Here is a 15,941-nt window from a genome sequence, read left to right on the forward strand (position 1 = left end):
GGCCCCTCTGCTCTCAGAGCACACACCATGATTTTTAATATCACTTACAGATCCTCGTAGAAACAAAATGGGAACTCTAGTTCCAAACTTCTCTTCCAGGGCGCACACTGCAGACAGCAGCTGATATGCCTGCTTTCCAAAGTCCTGTAAGCCTCCTTCTGAGTCACTGGAGGTCGCAAGACAGGAGGCTCTGAAAGGCACAAGGGAATGAAGCTTGAGCATATACAAACCAAGTCCTCCCTCCTTTCTTTCAAAGGTTGTTTAGCTAGTGGTAACCAAATAAAATACACACCTCAGTTTACATTTATGTGAGCAACTAAAGATTCCTTTAAGCATAAAGAACTAAGATCAAAAGTGTGAGACCAAGCCAAAACCAAAATCACACACAGTTAACCCAGCTGCACGTCCAAACACTAAGCAGTTCTTCACGGTACTTACTGTGACAGAACAGTGTCATCTCAGCAATCTTCTGAATTCAGTATCTGAATATTTGGACTGTCTTTGGCATCAGACTTTGTTTAATTGCATCTAATAGCCAAGAGTTTTTTTTTTTTCCTCTCCCCAATAAACACACACAAAATGAAAACAACAGAAAGGGACAGCAATTCTTATTTTCTATGGCTTGTTACTACATGTGTTACTGACTGGAAAAAAGCACCAAAAATTATTGGCACAAATCGCTGCAAAAAAACAAAGAAGGACAATGTTCTATATTCCAAATAATTTCAGTTATGTAACAAATTCACTGTGTGGCCCTTCACTGGCACAACACCGTAACCGCAGATGGACTGGAAGTATGTATGACCTCTCAAACAAGAGGCTTTGGTTAGTTTTGGTAGGGCTCAGACAAAGCTTCTTTAATCCTAGAACATATAGGAAGTGTAAGTGAGCTCGTAACTTTTTTTGCCAAGTGAAACACGCTGTAACATCTCATCTCTGATCATAAAGGGCTATGCTATCAGTAAGAACAAGAGATCACTTATTACAGCTTCAGGGAAAGTGAGTATGTGCACACACGCCAGAGCTGGAGGAAAGTGTTTCTGCTCATTTCTGTGTGACTACTGACCCCTGACCCCCTGGCTTCCCTTCAGCACATCTGAGATTATTACCAGCACCAGAAAGAACATGTCTGCACACACTGTTAACAGGAGAGCAGCTCCCTTAACACTCTGGCCATTTAACCTTAGACACACGGCACCACATGCCACTTTCAAGGTGTTTCTTTTGGGATTAATTACCCAACAGGACTTACAAAGTGATGAACCACTGTGTATTTCACAGTCTGAGAAAGGTGCTCTAAACCACTTGGGGAACTGTGGCCACAGTTTATTTACAGGCTTTCCCACAACATAACTTATTGCTTATAACCTGCCTCACAGCTTCTTCAATTATTGAGTAGCAAGTTAGGGACAGCTGTTCAAACAAAGATAAGCTTCAGGCTGAACATCTGCAAAACCAAATGCATAAAAAGTCAATTCTTTCAGGTAATTTGCCTTGTAAGTCAGCCTGAGAGAACGTAACCTCTTGTATCAGTCTTAAGGGAAGAACGCTTACCTGCACCTGCAGTTATCACAGCACTCGTCTGTGCCCATGATGCCAGAGGAGACCTTTCGGAGTTGTTTGTCTTCAAAATGAGACAGAATGATTCTACCCAAGGGAAAAGTAGGGAATTAAATAAAAGAACAAGAATTTACATTAAATTCATCGCAGAAAACAGAGCTGAAATCAGCATCATTAATTAATTCACTGGGGAGCCAATTACTTGGCCCTGATTCCTCTAAAGAAAAGGAAGTGTTTTTTTTCCTTGAGAAGTAAATAAGGAATACTTGATACATATGTATAAATACGCCAAAGGCTGTATTTCTTGATACTGAAGAGGCCTCATGGCCACAGTCTACCCCTGTGACCGAGTCACAACGACTGAAGTTATACAAAACATGTAATAAAGTACAGTACTCACTTCCTCCTGCAGCTATTTGAGGTAAGGTACTTCTCCATTTTTTCCAACATCTTCAGTTTGTACAATCGGAACTTTTCACTGCGTATGTCAGTTAGAAGATGTCTGTCAGTCAAAATAAAAAGTGAAGAACCTTAGGTATTGACAACTACTCCCCTGCGCCATACCAACAATGAAGTATCACAGACTGTCTCAGCCAGGTTCACTGGAAACAGCTGGAGAAAATATCCTCCTGAAGCCAGACGCGAGCTACCTGCCTGTTTCTCTATAATCTGGATCCTTACAGCATGGGGCACAGTCAGAACACCACGTTCATGCTTTTCTACATACGACAATTATTCTAAACTAGGCAGAAGGAGAGACTGAGCTTCTTTTAGCACCACAAACTACTAAGCTTCAGAAACCCATGTTGAAAGCCACACAGCAGGGAAGAAGAGGCAGAGGGCAATTTCACTCAGCCTCTAGTTTTCCAGATAAGGTCTGTTAAGTTCTTATTGATGCTACTGCCAGATCACAAGCCATGCTAGTATATTAACCACCCTCCTTTTAAGAAATTCAGGGGCAGTATGCTAGGGCACATCTACCTAATGCCTAATGTAATAGCCTTTACAATAGTCACTGGAAGCATCCAACTGAAAAAAAATAGCATGGGAGTACTTTATAGGTGTATGGAGAACTCACTCTGCCCATGCTCTGAGCTGCTGCACGAGCCAAACTTGAGCTACCACCTGCACCATGCTCTCTGTCACACAAGGCATGGAAAACAAGCCAGTACTGCAGGCGTTGGGTTTCACATTAATGCAGCTACACCATTTCCAGCTCAACGTGGAAAGAGGCAAGCTTCTGCCTGCCTGGAAAAGAAAGAGCAGAGAAGTACATGGTTTCACAGACTGGCAGTCTGGTCACACAAGTTCCAAAGAGTGAGCTAAGACATTTCTGCGATCCTACACTGGCTATCAACAAAGTCAGGAAGAGACCTCTACTATCAGGGTTTCCTGAAACAGAAGAGAGGAGAAAAAAATTCTACAGCACCAGAACTCCTAAAGGGCACTGAGAGGTCTATAAACAGGTCAGATGATTTACAGAACAAGTGACCAAGCTTCATCACTGTCTGCCTTGCAACACATCTTCAGGAAGCAGAACAGGAACAAGGACATTCAGACAAGTATGGTAATGTTAACATCTTCTAGAATAAATATAACATACTTAGTATCCAGTACCGAGTGTATGCAGAAAAATACTCGGAACTATGCTGACAAATTCATGATGATTTCAACTAAACCTTTCCTGCTCCTTTCTTTGGATACCTTTCGGCTATCTGTGCCAAAGCAGCTGTCTTCAGTCACTTACCTGTTAAAAGTCAAGTCTGCTGGAGCCCACAAGACATGACAAGAAGCAGGAAGCCCATCGCGACCAGCTCTCCCAATTTCTTGATAATAGGATTCCATTTCCTTAGGGGCACCGTAATGAATAACCATCCGGATATCTGCTTTATTGATGCCCATTCCGAATGCCACTGTAGCCACAATACACTACAAAACAGGAGCCACGCAGCATATGCTTTGAAACGAGCATCAAAAATATGTTTGGGTTGCTATTAGTGCTCACACTGTCAGTGACAACTTCTTGCCATGACTCAAAATTCAGCCTAAAATACAATGGCTTCAAATTCTCATTTGACTTCTACCTCGCTGGTAACAAGGAGCCTGATTTGGGTCACAGCATGAACACTGGATTACAGCCATGAGTGATGCTATGTGATGGCAAAATCCTGAGTGTTTTCAGGCAGTTATCCTCAAACCAGTGACAAAATCTGTCCTGAACAACAACAGAAGCCCCAGGATAGCTCTCTCCTTGCTCAGCTACAGGAAGAAGAAAGCAATTCACAGGATGTTGGAGGACATTGTTCCAGTCACCACCAGCTTCCTTACATGCTATGCATTTTAAGAGATTTACTAGAGGAATTTGAAACTAAGCCAGGAACCATACTGCTATCAGCACAGGCCAGCAATTTCGTGTCCAGAACAGAGAATATACAAAGTAAATTGGAAACACAATTATCTTCCCAAATTCTTTCCCCTACTAGAAACCCTGCAATTATAAATAAGAAAACATGAACTTAGTTTCCTAGGTACCTGTATTTCATCCCGCATGAACTGGTGGTGGGTCTCTCTCCTTTTTTGAATTCCCATTCCAGCGTGGTACGCACCACAAAGCACATTGAGTTTAGTCAGTTCAGACACAACTTTTTCTGTGGCCTTTTTTGAAGGGCAGTAGATGATGGTAGGGCCTTCAAACTCATACTCAGAACTGCTAAAAGTGATAGCAACATGTTAAAATGCAGAACAGATGAAGTGATCCTTTGGCAAAAACTCCGCTTCACTCTAATTGAAAAAGCAACGTAGCTTTCTGCAGCAATTCATCATTCTGAAGATTTAAACAGATCAGATTATACGTTGTTATGCAGAGATAATATCACAATTAGAACGAAATGTCATCACTATATACTGAAGTAACGCAGATTAAAGCCAGCTTAGCATCTTCCCACAGAGCCATTGTATCAAACATATTTGTGCTCCTAGGCTGCACACAGCTTTCTGTGCTTGAGACTGATCTCCAGACTTCACAGCACGCGAAGAGTTTGCCAATGAGCTCTTTGCAAAGCAAGAAAGAGGAGGCATTTCGCCCCTTTTACAAAAACGCAGTACTTCAAGTTGTCTGTCCTTTGGAAAAGCAGACTTGGAAGTCTTGTGTCTCTTGCAAAAGAGATTATTTTGGTCTGTGCTGGAGAAGTAGCAGCATAAGGCCTTCCAGGTTCCCAAAAGTCATCGGGAAACGAACTTCTACAGATGCTACTTAAAGGGTCTACATTTATATAACAACATACAAATGAGCTATGAGATTTATTTATATTGTTGTAGAATCAGACATTGTAACTTGTGACAAGGAGACGGAAGTGGCAGGAAACCCACTCTTGTGGGTATACTGGTGGGTCTGCTAACAGAGAAAGACTGCAATTCTTCTTCTGCTAGATTAGCCTCCTCAGAAAAAAATACCACAAAAATCTTATTTTATATTAGTTATCAACTCACGTATTATGGACACTGTTGTTTAGGTAGGAAACCACCAGCTAATATACCACTCTCATTCTAACTGCGCTAGTGTGCTGGCAGGTCTCCTGAGCATAAAACGATCTTGAAAATCCTACAGTCAAAAATCCTACAGTCAGCAACATGCAAACAGTGGGACACCACCATTCTTTGCCTCAAACCTTTTTTAAACTAGGGAAGGAAGATGAGGGACAAGGGGGAGAACGTGATGAATGACTAGCGTGATATCAGACAAGCTAGGGAGAGAGCCCAGACGCTTCCTCACCAGATCATTTGAAGACTGGTACCAGTTTTTTTGTACACCCTACTGATACCTTAGTACTTAATAGATTTATATCTGACAGAACAACACAAAACAGGCTTAAATCCTTACCTTCCTTTCCTAGTAAGGAACTGCTTCAAATCCCTAAGGATATTTCCACTCTGTCGTCCAACTTCTAAGTACAGGTTCGGTCTGTCAAAGCTTGTACATGTGACCAGGGGATTCTTCAGGTTCAGGCAATTCACTATGTCTTCTCTAATTGAGGGACTTGCAGTGGCAGTTAAAGCAACAATGGGAACCTGAAATAAAAAGACAACAGAAGTCCAATACCTCTCAATGATTTAAGATCACAAGTCAAAACTGATTAGCATGTAAACAGGCACTTTAATCTGATTATGTTCATTGGATCAGTTCAGCTATTTGGAAAGCAGTTAATATTTAGCCTCCTGGAGCTCTGTCTACCCTCCTTAACAGTGTAGACCATCGACAGAACATTTAATGTACAGAGACTTCTTAATTCCTGTCTTTAGTTGCATCTTTGTGAGTCTGCAGCTATTTTCTGATGTGGTTGGCTAAGGTTAGGGAACACGTAGGGAAAATTTTCAAGAATAGGATCTGAAGTTCAGGTCTAAGTTTTGGAGTTTATGCAATAAATGCTTCCGGAATGCATTTGGAAGTGATAACTGTTTGTCCTTGCAAGTAAACCAGGAGCTTAGGATCGACACCTTTCAGCACACAGGGATCCAACAAAAGTAATTATTTTTCAGAAGTTTTGGCAGTCCAGGTTCGGAATATCCTCTCTTTAAAGATTTGGAAAAAAGATCAAAACCACAATGAAGTTCATTCACTAGCAAGGACTTGCACAAGCTCCCAAAAACAGCACGGTAAGTACTCCCAAAGAGTAACATCAAGCGATGAAATGTCAAGCTACTGTGTGAAATTAAGTTGTAATTAAGCACCTCTGAAAACCTTACCGTTGGCAGAGCCTTCTTTAGTGAGCCTAAGGTTCTGAAGGAATTTCTGAAGTCGTGGCCCCATTCAGAAATGCAGTGAGCTTCGTCAACAGCTATAAGGGCAATACCTGGTGGGGACAGAACCACAGCATGGACGCAATACTTACATGGCAAATAAACCAACATGGGAAGTTACAAAATACTAACACCATATTCTGTTCAATTTCCTCAAAAAGCACCAGTGTGCTTTCATTCTTGTTTCTGGGATGTCTTCTGCTGTAAGGACTCGCCAAACCAATTTTTATATAGGCTTGCTTTTTGTACAAAGTAGATGAAACAGCTCTAACAGATTCCCCCCCACACACTTCTCCTTCCTTATCCAAGCTTCAAGTCTCCAACACATCTCCTACAAGGGGGTAAATTCTTAAGCTATTACTGATGGTTATGCCCTTTTTTACTCCCCTTTCCAAACTGCCTTACTACTTGTCAAAAACGCTGTTTACAGATGTCACCAGTTTCCTGGATTGTAAAACAAAGCCTGAGAATCTCAGGACTGTATTGAGGAAATAAATATAAGTTCAGAAAAATACAAGATGAGAAGTGTCAAAGATGTGCCTGGAAAATACCCTTGCCGTTTCCAAATCAAAAAACTCCTTTACCTGAGTCCAGATACTGCATTCTAATCGACATGTTCAAAGTGCCCTGGTGTCAGAAAGGCCAAGCATACAGCTTCCCAGGACTCCAGACATTCAGATTGTTCACCATCTTCCTAAACAGTATTGCTTGTCTGCAGCTCTACAAACTCAATTCCTTAAACAAAGATTTTTTTTTCTGTGTTATGTACCTAGGATTTACCCTGCTGTTATGATATGCATGAGCTGCAACATTCTGTTTGAGAAAACTGACCAAGATGCAATATAGTGTTTCATGCAACATAGTGTTTCGAAACAGAATTTATTGCCGTATTTTGAGAAAATCTGATAAATTAAGATATTATAAAGGATCTTCTGACATTGCCTTTTGGCAGCCAATACACTAGCCTCCAAGCTGACTAGTGGCGAGGAACAGGCATAAAGTTGTCACACCATTAAAAAAGTTAATCATGAAATGAAGCTGCCTGCCACCTCATCCTCAACCTCATCCCCAACTTACCAATAGCTTGGTCAAGATCCTGAAGTAGCTCTAAATTCCCTGAGCAGAACTCAGGTGTCATGTATATGACTCTGTATTGACCCCTGCAACACCAAGAAAATACACTGTTACAGAAGGAGAGCCCCCAGACAACCCAACCAAACAAGATGAAATCATGACTGTCTACATGTAAATGAGAACCCAGACAGACTTCTGCGTGGGCAACAGAAGGAAGGAAATGAAGATAGTGTAAAGCATTCCAGATCAGTAGGAAAGCAAAGCAGAAAATAGTATGCCAGGAGAGAGATTTACCAGCCTTTAGGACTGGAAAGGGCTGCTGTGTTGACTCTGTGACAAATACAGGTTTAAGACCTGTGATTCCTGTACAAACCATAGCACAAAGCTGAACCAATAACCTCCCCTCCCCATGCAGAGGGCACAGGAGGGTGGCTCTATGCCTCCCAAACACTCATTGTGGGTGAACGCAAGCACTATTGCTGACTGCCAGGTTCAAGGCCTGAGCCAGGACCAAGAGTTTCTAAGATGACAGATCCACCTCTCTCAAATACAGCTGCATTAGGGCCTGCAGTCCCAAACAGCATAAACAGGACTTACGCTTTGATGCCGTCTCTGATGTTTTTCGACTGAGCCGAACCAAGCAAGCAAGCTGGAATCCCTGACATTCTGCAGTAAAAAAGCACAGTCACGTATCGATTTACTCATGAATACATTCCACCTCAGTTTTCAGCCTATGCCAGCACTTGGTAAAGGAAGCTCAGGCTGTGGGGTCAGAGACTACTTTCTTCCAAGGCCCTTTATGGGAAAAGCTTTCCAAAAAACAGTAGCGATCAGTCACTATTCCTGCAACCCACGTCCTTGTCCACTCCCTGTCCAGTTGTCCCCTCTAGACACAGACTTCATTAGTGCAATCATATTAAAAACATTTGCTTTCACATAAGTTTCCTAATAAAGCATCCAAAAGAACAAAATATAGCAGGTACATTTTCTTATTACCTTATGCAGTTGACCACACTTAGATATAAGCTTACTAGCTTCCAATTTTTTGCCCCACCCCATGATCTCTCCTAGGCTACTGGTGCTACATCTGCTAGTTTTCAATCAGGTGACTGCTTTTTAGTGGTGGATTCAATAATGGTGCTTACCAACTCAGCTAATTTATATTTGACCTCTTCCAGGACAATGCAACCCCTGTCTCCTTAACTTGGTGATTTGCTGCATTTTAATACAGCAGTATGTTTTGATAGCTTTTTTACCCCCACTCATTCTTCAGTCCCCGGTAGAACTGCGCCCAGACTGACAGCCAAATCACTGAATTGCATTAGGCTGCAGAAATTCAGTCTCTTCAGCCTTCAAAAAATCAATGACCTACTGAGAAGGTAGTGAATAAACTCTTTACACTGAGGAAAACAGTACAAAAGCCAAAGAAGTGGCTGAATACATATAGACACCCTGCTGATTAATACTTAGTCCAGGAGCTGGCTATACAGCCAGCTGAGGCTCTCCAGCTATTCATTTGCACAAAGCCAGAATTTGCAGCAGAAAATACCACACGTAATTGATGTTCCTTTCTTCAAAATCTTCATATCCCCTCTGTCACAAAAGACATGCCCTTTCTAAGGGTGACAAGGCAGGAATGAACTAGATAACTCAGCGTGATTCCAACAAACTCTCCCAGGCAGTAGCTAAACTAAAGATATCAACAGTGAATAGCTGTTATAACAGAAAATAAGTACAAAAAGCAGGTATTAAAATCAAAGATTTTGACCACACCTATAACTGCTCATGTAAGAGTGACTCAGTGTCGCCTACTTAAAAGGTCTGCGGCAGGATTTAGAAGCGAAGACAACAGGTGTTAGACCTATTTCACCATCCATCTTAGAAATCTGTGCTATAACCTTGATCTGAACAACCTTCATCTTCCAGCTCTGTATTGTTCAGATCTTACTGTCTGGACCCAAAGGCAGCCCTATGAAATTTTGACAGAGCTCTCACGGGCTCAGATAACATGTGAAGTTCCTCCATCCATTTTGTTCTGCATGAACAGAACCTCTGAATCCAGAAATAATTGAGAAGGATCTACCTTCAGAAACCACCCACCAGCACAGGTCCTTTGCAAATTCAGCCTACAATTCCTGTAGTCACCAAATCCAGTGATCTTTAGATCACTGAATTAAACAATTTAGTTTACATGCACTTCTGGAGAAACGTACGTTTCACAGCTGACACACAAACAGCTCGCTGTACAAAGCTGCAGCATTAAACACTAAGAAATGCCACGAGCAGAATCCACTGGTTTCCACAGAAAGTACAGCAGCAGCCTGTTACTACTGAGTTACTTACGTCAGCTGCAGTACCTGGTCTTCCATCAAGGAAATAAGAGGACAGATGACTATTCCAGTACATCCAGTGTAAACAGGAGGAAACTGGTAGCACAAACTTTTCCCATATCCTTGAAGAAAAAAGAAAAACACAGGCAGAAGTGAAACAATGTATAGCTATATTGTATAGCAGCATAGAAAGTATAAGACAACTCTAACACCTTCCTGAGCCCTAAAAAGGAAGCTGATGTTTGCCCCATTAGCAGATGAACAAAGATGCAAGACATATATTGTTGGCATCCATTCAGCATCCCTCCCTACTTCAAGGTCAGTGGGGAAAAAACCTAGAAAAATACAAGCAGCCAGCACAGCTGGCCAAGGTTTGCAGTCTCACACAGAAAAGGTGAGTCCTACGCATTCTGCTCCTAAGAGCCACATGGACAGTCCCCAAGTTCCAAGGTCCTATTCTCCCCTAAAAGAGAAAGATTTCTCACTGCTTTTTAGGACGTAAAAGTAACTTACCAGTTGCCATTACAACAAGATTATCTCTTTTGTCTTCCAAAACAGAACTGATCACTTTCCACTGGACCCTTTGAATTAATGGAAGAATAGTATTTTATTTTTGCCACCACACATTACATGTAAATTGTGTTGAAGAAACCCTTTTAGCTGCCTGATAGTTTTCTCTTTGCATGCTGCAACCAGTGTTTACTGCAGGTGGTTCCACCAGTGTTACAATAGGGATCTCTTATAAGACTTGGGCAATCAGCATCTGGTGCAGACATTCAGAGATTACAAAACAAACTATGTCTCCCATACGCTAGTAACTGATCCACATGCACTATGAAAACTAGTCATTTTTGATAAAAAGGATTCTGAACAGGACTTCAATGGTGCCAAACAGTTTTGATCCTTTTATGGCCTCACAGGTATACATAAAACGCAGTGAAATAAAAAAAAAATCCCCTCCTTCATGATTTTGAAGAGTTTACTAAATACTATGAGTAAAAGTTTGAGTTGTATTTTTTTTCCACCTTTTAAAGCCCAAGTATCGCTCTCAGACTATGCCGTGCACAGAAAGCATTCCACTGCAAGTCATTCAGGTGGGTTTCATTCCGTTCTCCTTCATAACAAGAACAGCAATGCTGGAGTCAATAAGCACACGCTGCAACGATATTATGTTCCACTAGATAGTCCAGAGACAGCCAGAAGCCCGTCCCTCCTTAACTAGAGCTATGCACCAAAGATAAACTTCCTTAGCGTGTTTATCATACAGAGAACAACATCTGTGCAAGTTTACAGTGTTCTTTGAAATACCTGAGCTAGACCTGGTACAAAAACATTAGATCACAAGAGGTTTGCCAACAGCATAGTCAAGGAACTCATCCCCTATTGTGAAAGTACAGGACTGCAGTTAGCACTCCATGAGCTTATTTTGGTATTTCACTGTGGCAAATGCTGCTTTTCTTAGGAATTTTGCACAGGTCCAAGTTTGTTAGTGGTTCTTAAAGTAGTAATAAAAGCTATTCTGAATTGAAAGAGAGGAAAGAAAGCAAATTGAAAACATACTTACGGTTTAAAAGAAGAATGCCCAAAATAAGTCTTCAGACATGTGACCTGGATTTCACTAGGTACTGGCAGCAACGGATCTTTAGTGAGAGAAACAAAGACTTGTATGTGATCATCTGTTAAAGAGACAAAGCTTTGTCTTGACAGACAGTGACAGCTAGCGAGCCCAGGGCCTAAGATTTGGAAAATGCCAGTAGAAAGAGATAGCAAGTTTGAAGATATTTTTGGGCTAAAATTAAGGATTGAAAGAGAAACAAACAGACTGCTTGGAGACCCTGCATGAAGGAGAGCATATGGCTTTATTAATGAGATAATAAAACAATAGACACTGTAAGGCATAGCTACATTACTCAGAACTTGTTCAGAAGATGTAATAGAGATGTTTTACTTGGCATCCCTTTTAAGACCTCACTGAAGTCATGTTATTTAACCCCTAATGCTGCAATTTGCTAACAGAGTCACAGTCTGAAGATGTCAGATGGGGAGGAACCTGATCTTACAGCAAACTCAGAAGAAACATGCTCAAAATGTCCATCGAACTTTATGGGTAATATTCAGCAGTAGAAGGCATTACGCTTCCACCTCGTTTTTGGTTGCTGGGCAGGTACGCATCCCCTCTAACAGGATGTCAGGCAATTGTTTAGAGAGATGAAGAGACAGCCTACAATCATGGCAGAAATCTATGCTTCGACAGGGATGCCTTTAAGTTTTCATCTTGAAACATCATTAAGTACTCCTTTAATAATCCAGATCAGCTTTTACTTTCTGTTTCAAGAAATCAAGCACAAAATATCAGTGCTTACACACCTGACTCTATAGTGATTTCCCCCCCCCCCCCAATCCTGCACTGTGATTTAAAACATACCCCAACATTCCTCCTCCTCTTCTTCAATGCCTTCATCTTCATCTCCATCTCCATCTGGTGCAATGTTCCATTCTGTGTCATCTGGAGTTTTCCTTGCTTTACTGGACTCACTTTCAGTCAAAATCCCTTTAGAACTGTCTACATCTTCTAAAGACTGAGAATTCAGAAGAAAAAGTTAATTCAGTACACGAAAGGGTAGACACAATGCATGCCTGAGGTAATACGACATAGGGGTACATGAACTGTAATCTAATTACAGCACAGAAGATAGACATGCAGCACAGATCCATGTAAAAGAGGCTCAGTCCTTCCCTAAAAGACTCAGTCCTTCTCTACAAGAAAATTCATAATTTTTGTCCCCAGATCTTTGAATCTTGCTTTTTATTTCGCATGTGTGTAAGTACATGAACACCCGTGACTGCTCTAATGAAACCCATCAATTCACTTGAAATACATGAACTCTGTGGGCTCAGGACAAGAAACAAGGTAAAGAAAGAGACAAAATACCTAAATCATCATCTTAGGAAAAAAATGTTACACAAATAAAACACTTAAGAGGCCGGAAAAGCATACAGAGATGAAGCAGCCTGTTTGACCTACTGCCCAGATTAGCAGCATCTGTAGAGCACAAACTGCTCTCTCAGCTCAGCCTCTTGGACAAGGGTTTGAATGCACGACAGCAAATCAGCTGATGAATGATGATCTACAAAGGTGTGGGAAACAGTTGGGTCAAGTTGAAGCTGGTACAGCAAAGTTGTGGCAGGATATACGGGATACTGAGATCCTACACTGGTAAACTGAATTCTTCAGGTATCCACACATTCTTCTGTCCACATTTTTTGAGCAGTATCTATTTGCTTCGTTCCCTCGCCTCAATGATGCCATGTTCCACCATGAACTGACACAGTATCATCATTACAAAAGAAAGAGGAAAACCCAAAACACTGAGGCACTCACCTTAAGCATCTCCATTTCCAGTTCTTCATCGCTTTCAATGACACAGGAAATATTATGTTTGTTATCTGTGGCACATTCCTCCTAAGAAAAAAACACATGTATTTTTTTTTCCCCATCAGCAAAGTTATTGCTATTTTCACCTACATCTTCTCAACCTTCTGTACACACTACAAGCTTCCTCTGTATGCTGTTACCTCTTACTAACAAAATAAATAAGCTCAATATTTAGCTCTGAAGCCCAGTCTATATAAAGCACGTCTGCAAAAAGTGTTAGAACACAACAAGGCCCTGTAGTAAGAGACAAAAACAACAGAAGTATCACCAGATGTGGGAAACACTGGGAACAAAAAGAGATTATAATCAGATTAAGAGGCATCGATCCACATTAAGCAGTCACTAGAAAGACTGCCATTTAAAGAGCCCTTAAAGATCTGCTTTTTATTTATGACCAAGGTGGGGATGTTGGAGTGCAGAACTTGTCCCCGTGCAGCAGGAACTTCGTATCATAATTTACTAGCACCAGCAAGAGGAAAGCTAATCAGAACATCTAGAGTTCCTGTATTCAGCGCTAATCCTCCCAACTGCATGCCTAAAGGGCAGCTCGATGCTTGACTACCTCCACAAACATTTTCCTTCCACTAGCCCACCTTAATCTTCTCTCAGCAACAACTTTTAAAAGTCTTGTGGGAAAGGAAGAGTGAGATCATTTCCTCTGGTGAGTGTCCATGATTAACAAGGTCCTCTCTCATTACCTCAGGCACGGCTTTGTTGAGATATTCTTCTGCAGCCTGATGTTCCAACATCTGAAGTTCTTGCTCAGTAATGTCTAGCGACATGAAGTCATTTCTGTCTGCTCTGCCCTTAGAGCCAGCTGCTTCCTCCCCATCTCCCACAGCAGCGTTACCTCTCTCTGCTTCTCCTTCATCAACATCTCCCTCCCAGAGGCCAGCTAGCGTAGCATCAGAGCAGATGTTGATGTCACCTTCAAGTTTTTTAGCAAGTTCAGGCATTTCAACTTTTTGTGCTCCAACGCTTGTTGCTTCCACTTCAAGTTTTGTTGGAGCTTCACCACAGCTCCTCTCCAGTACAGAAGGGAAACATGAAGCAGCAAGCAGAGTGCTTCTTAAGGCTTTTACATTCTCTGAAATGTCAGCTAGTATTTCCGCAGCCCTGGAAGTTAAAATAAGAAAGTTAAGCCAAAATGGTAAAGATAATGGTAAATGGTAAAATACATGCTAGCCACCAAATAAAACTGAAGATTCTAAAGTATTCTGTTTCTCCAGGTAAATTATGTCCAAAACTTCGCTTACAAAAGCTCATCATACAACTGCAACTGGTATCCCACTTTCAGAGGAAAGATTCAATTTCTTTACACAGACGAAAGCCTACAAGATTCTCTACACACAGTGCTTGTAGTATCGCCATGCAGTAAGGCTCCAGACTTATAATTAGTCAGTTTCTGTTTTTCTGTAGTTTCTATTAAAAATGTCTTGCTGTGCATTTAAAAGCAAGAAAACAAACATATTAGCAAAGTTCAATGTCAAATCCATTGCAATAAACATCAGCGAGTATCTGTGTTCTGCTGTATCTATATGTAAAGGTAAGGGTTCCCACCAAGTGAACTGTGCTGTGCGTTTTCTTGAAAAAGGATGCAAAGGTAACAACGACAGCTGCCAACAAATTTTGTTGTACTGAACCTCAGCATACAAGACCAAAACACCTGTCAGGGTGACAGAAGCCTAACCTCTGCAAGCTTCCAGGTTGTCCGGATGAGTCAGGGATCCGAGAAGCCAGGTACACCATCTCTTCAGCTAGTGAGGCCAGGTGCTCCTTCACATCATCTGACACGTTACCTACAGGAAGCGCCACCACAGTTACTCCACAGTCATTCAGGTTTAACAGCTACACACAGGTACTCAAACTCGTTTGTACTTCCAGAAGCTGATAAGACAGCCTTCTCCTGTGCTTAAAAGTGTAGTATAGTGAGGCATGCCAAAGCTTCCACGTCCTTCAGCAGCACACCCCTTCCAACAGCCTGCTACACATGCTGATGGGAAGAGGACACGTAGCAGGACTGGTATAAATCGATCACCGTTCAGGCTCCATCCCACTCAGCTGCTGCTTTCTGGAAGCCGGAGGGTATGCTGGGGAAGAAGCAGTCTGTCTGAACTTTCTTCCGTGACCTATCTAGTTGCTTCCTGAATCTGCTTGTACCCTTCGCTTTCGCAGCTTACACAGCACGGTGTATGCCTGTGAGATACACTCCTCCCGCTTGAGCTGCACTTTCACCTGAAACCTCCTGGCTTTTGGAGTTGTAAGGAACTGTAACTCAGCGTTCCACATTCGTCATCTGCAGGTGACTCACTGTGGTGGTTTTTTGGTTGGTTGGTTGAAGACCTTCAGTCTCATCTCTCCATCCCCAGCCAAACCCTGGATGCACAGACACGCTCTGCTTACTGACTGCCAGCGTACACAGAAACGCACAGGGCTACTAGGTGTGTTTTTAAGACAGAGTTCAAATTATTCAATATGCATCTTTGGCACAGCTGGAAACTACTGTCCTACTGACAGGAATTTAATGATTGGACTGCGTGAACAACCTTCACGACTGCTAACATAAGGTCTAGCTTTTAACAGCTTCTCAAATGAAGAAACTCGACTTGTTTTGCACAGACGTTAACACAGTACCAGCCCTACAGTCCTGGGCCACTACTCTTCACACCACAGACTGCACGAGTCTCCCCTTCTCTCCCAACCAGCCCTTCAATATCAGGCAGCTGGGAGCAGCTGAGTCACAT

The 15,941-nt window shown here is 41.9% G+C and overlaps 1 protein-coding gene across 11 annotated transcripts in view; it reads right to left on the reverse strand.

Moving 5' to 3' along the window:
* The window catches only part of WRN (WRN RecQ like helicase), a 42,752-nt gene that overhangs the window by 16,597 nt on the left and 10,214 nt on the right, over positions 1–15,941 (reverse strand). For 9 of the 11 annotated variants that reach the window (XM_080590390.1, XM_080590388.1, XM_080590387.1 and 6 more), the window contains 16 exons: positions 14,888–14,996; positions 13,896–14,313; positions 13,144–13,224; positions 12,187–12,340; positions 11,326–11,401; positions 10,275–10,342; positions 9,775–9,883; positions 8,029–8,097; positions 7,435–7,517; positions 6,304–6,410; positions 5,441–5,628; positions 4,093–4,270; positions 3,308–3,489; positions 1,961–2,062; positions 1,555–1,647; positions 49–190 (listed from right to left, as the gene is read on the reverse strand). In XM_080590390.1, coding sequence (XP_080446516.1) covers positions 49–190; positions 1,555–1,647; positions 1,961–2,062; positions 3,308–3,489; positions 4,093–4,270; positions 5,441–5,628; positions 6,304–6,410; positions 7,435–7,517; positions 8,029–8,097; positions 9,775–9,883; positions 10,275–10,342; positions 11,326–11,401; positions 12,187–12,340; positions 13,144–13,224; positions 13,896–14,313; positions 14,888–14,996 — 2,159 coding nt within the window. The remainder of the gene's footprint in view (positions 1–48; positions 191–1,554; positions 1,648–1,960; positions 2,063–3,307; positions 3,490–4,092; positions 4,271–5,440; positions 5,629–6,303; positions 6,411–7,434; positions 7,518–8,028; positions 8,098–9,774; positions 9,884–10,274; positions 10,343–11,325; positions 11,402–12,186; positions 12,341–13,143; positions 13,225–13,895; positions 14,314–14,887; positions 14,997–15,941) is intronic. The other 2 variants (XM_080590389.1, XM_080590386.1) reach the window with 1 other exon arrangement.

Source organism: Anser brachyrhynchus (genome assembly GCF_964034855.1).
Source record: "Anser brachyrhynchus genome assembly, chromosome: 4".
NCBI classification, from domain to species: Eukaryota; Metazoa; Chordata; class Aves; order Anseriformes; family Anatidae; genus Anser; species Anser brachyrhynchus.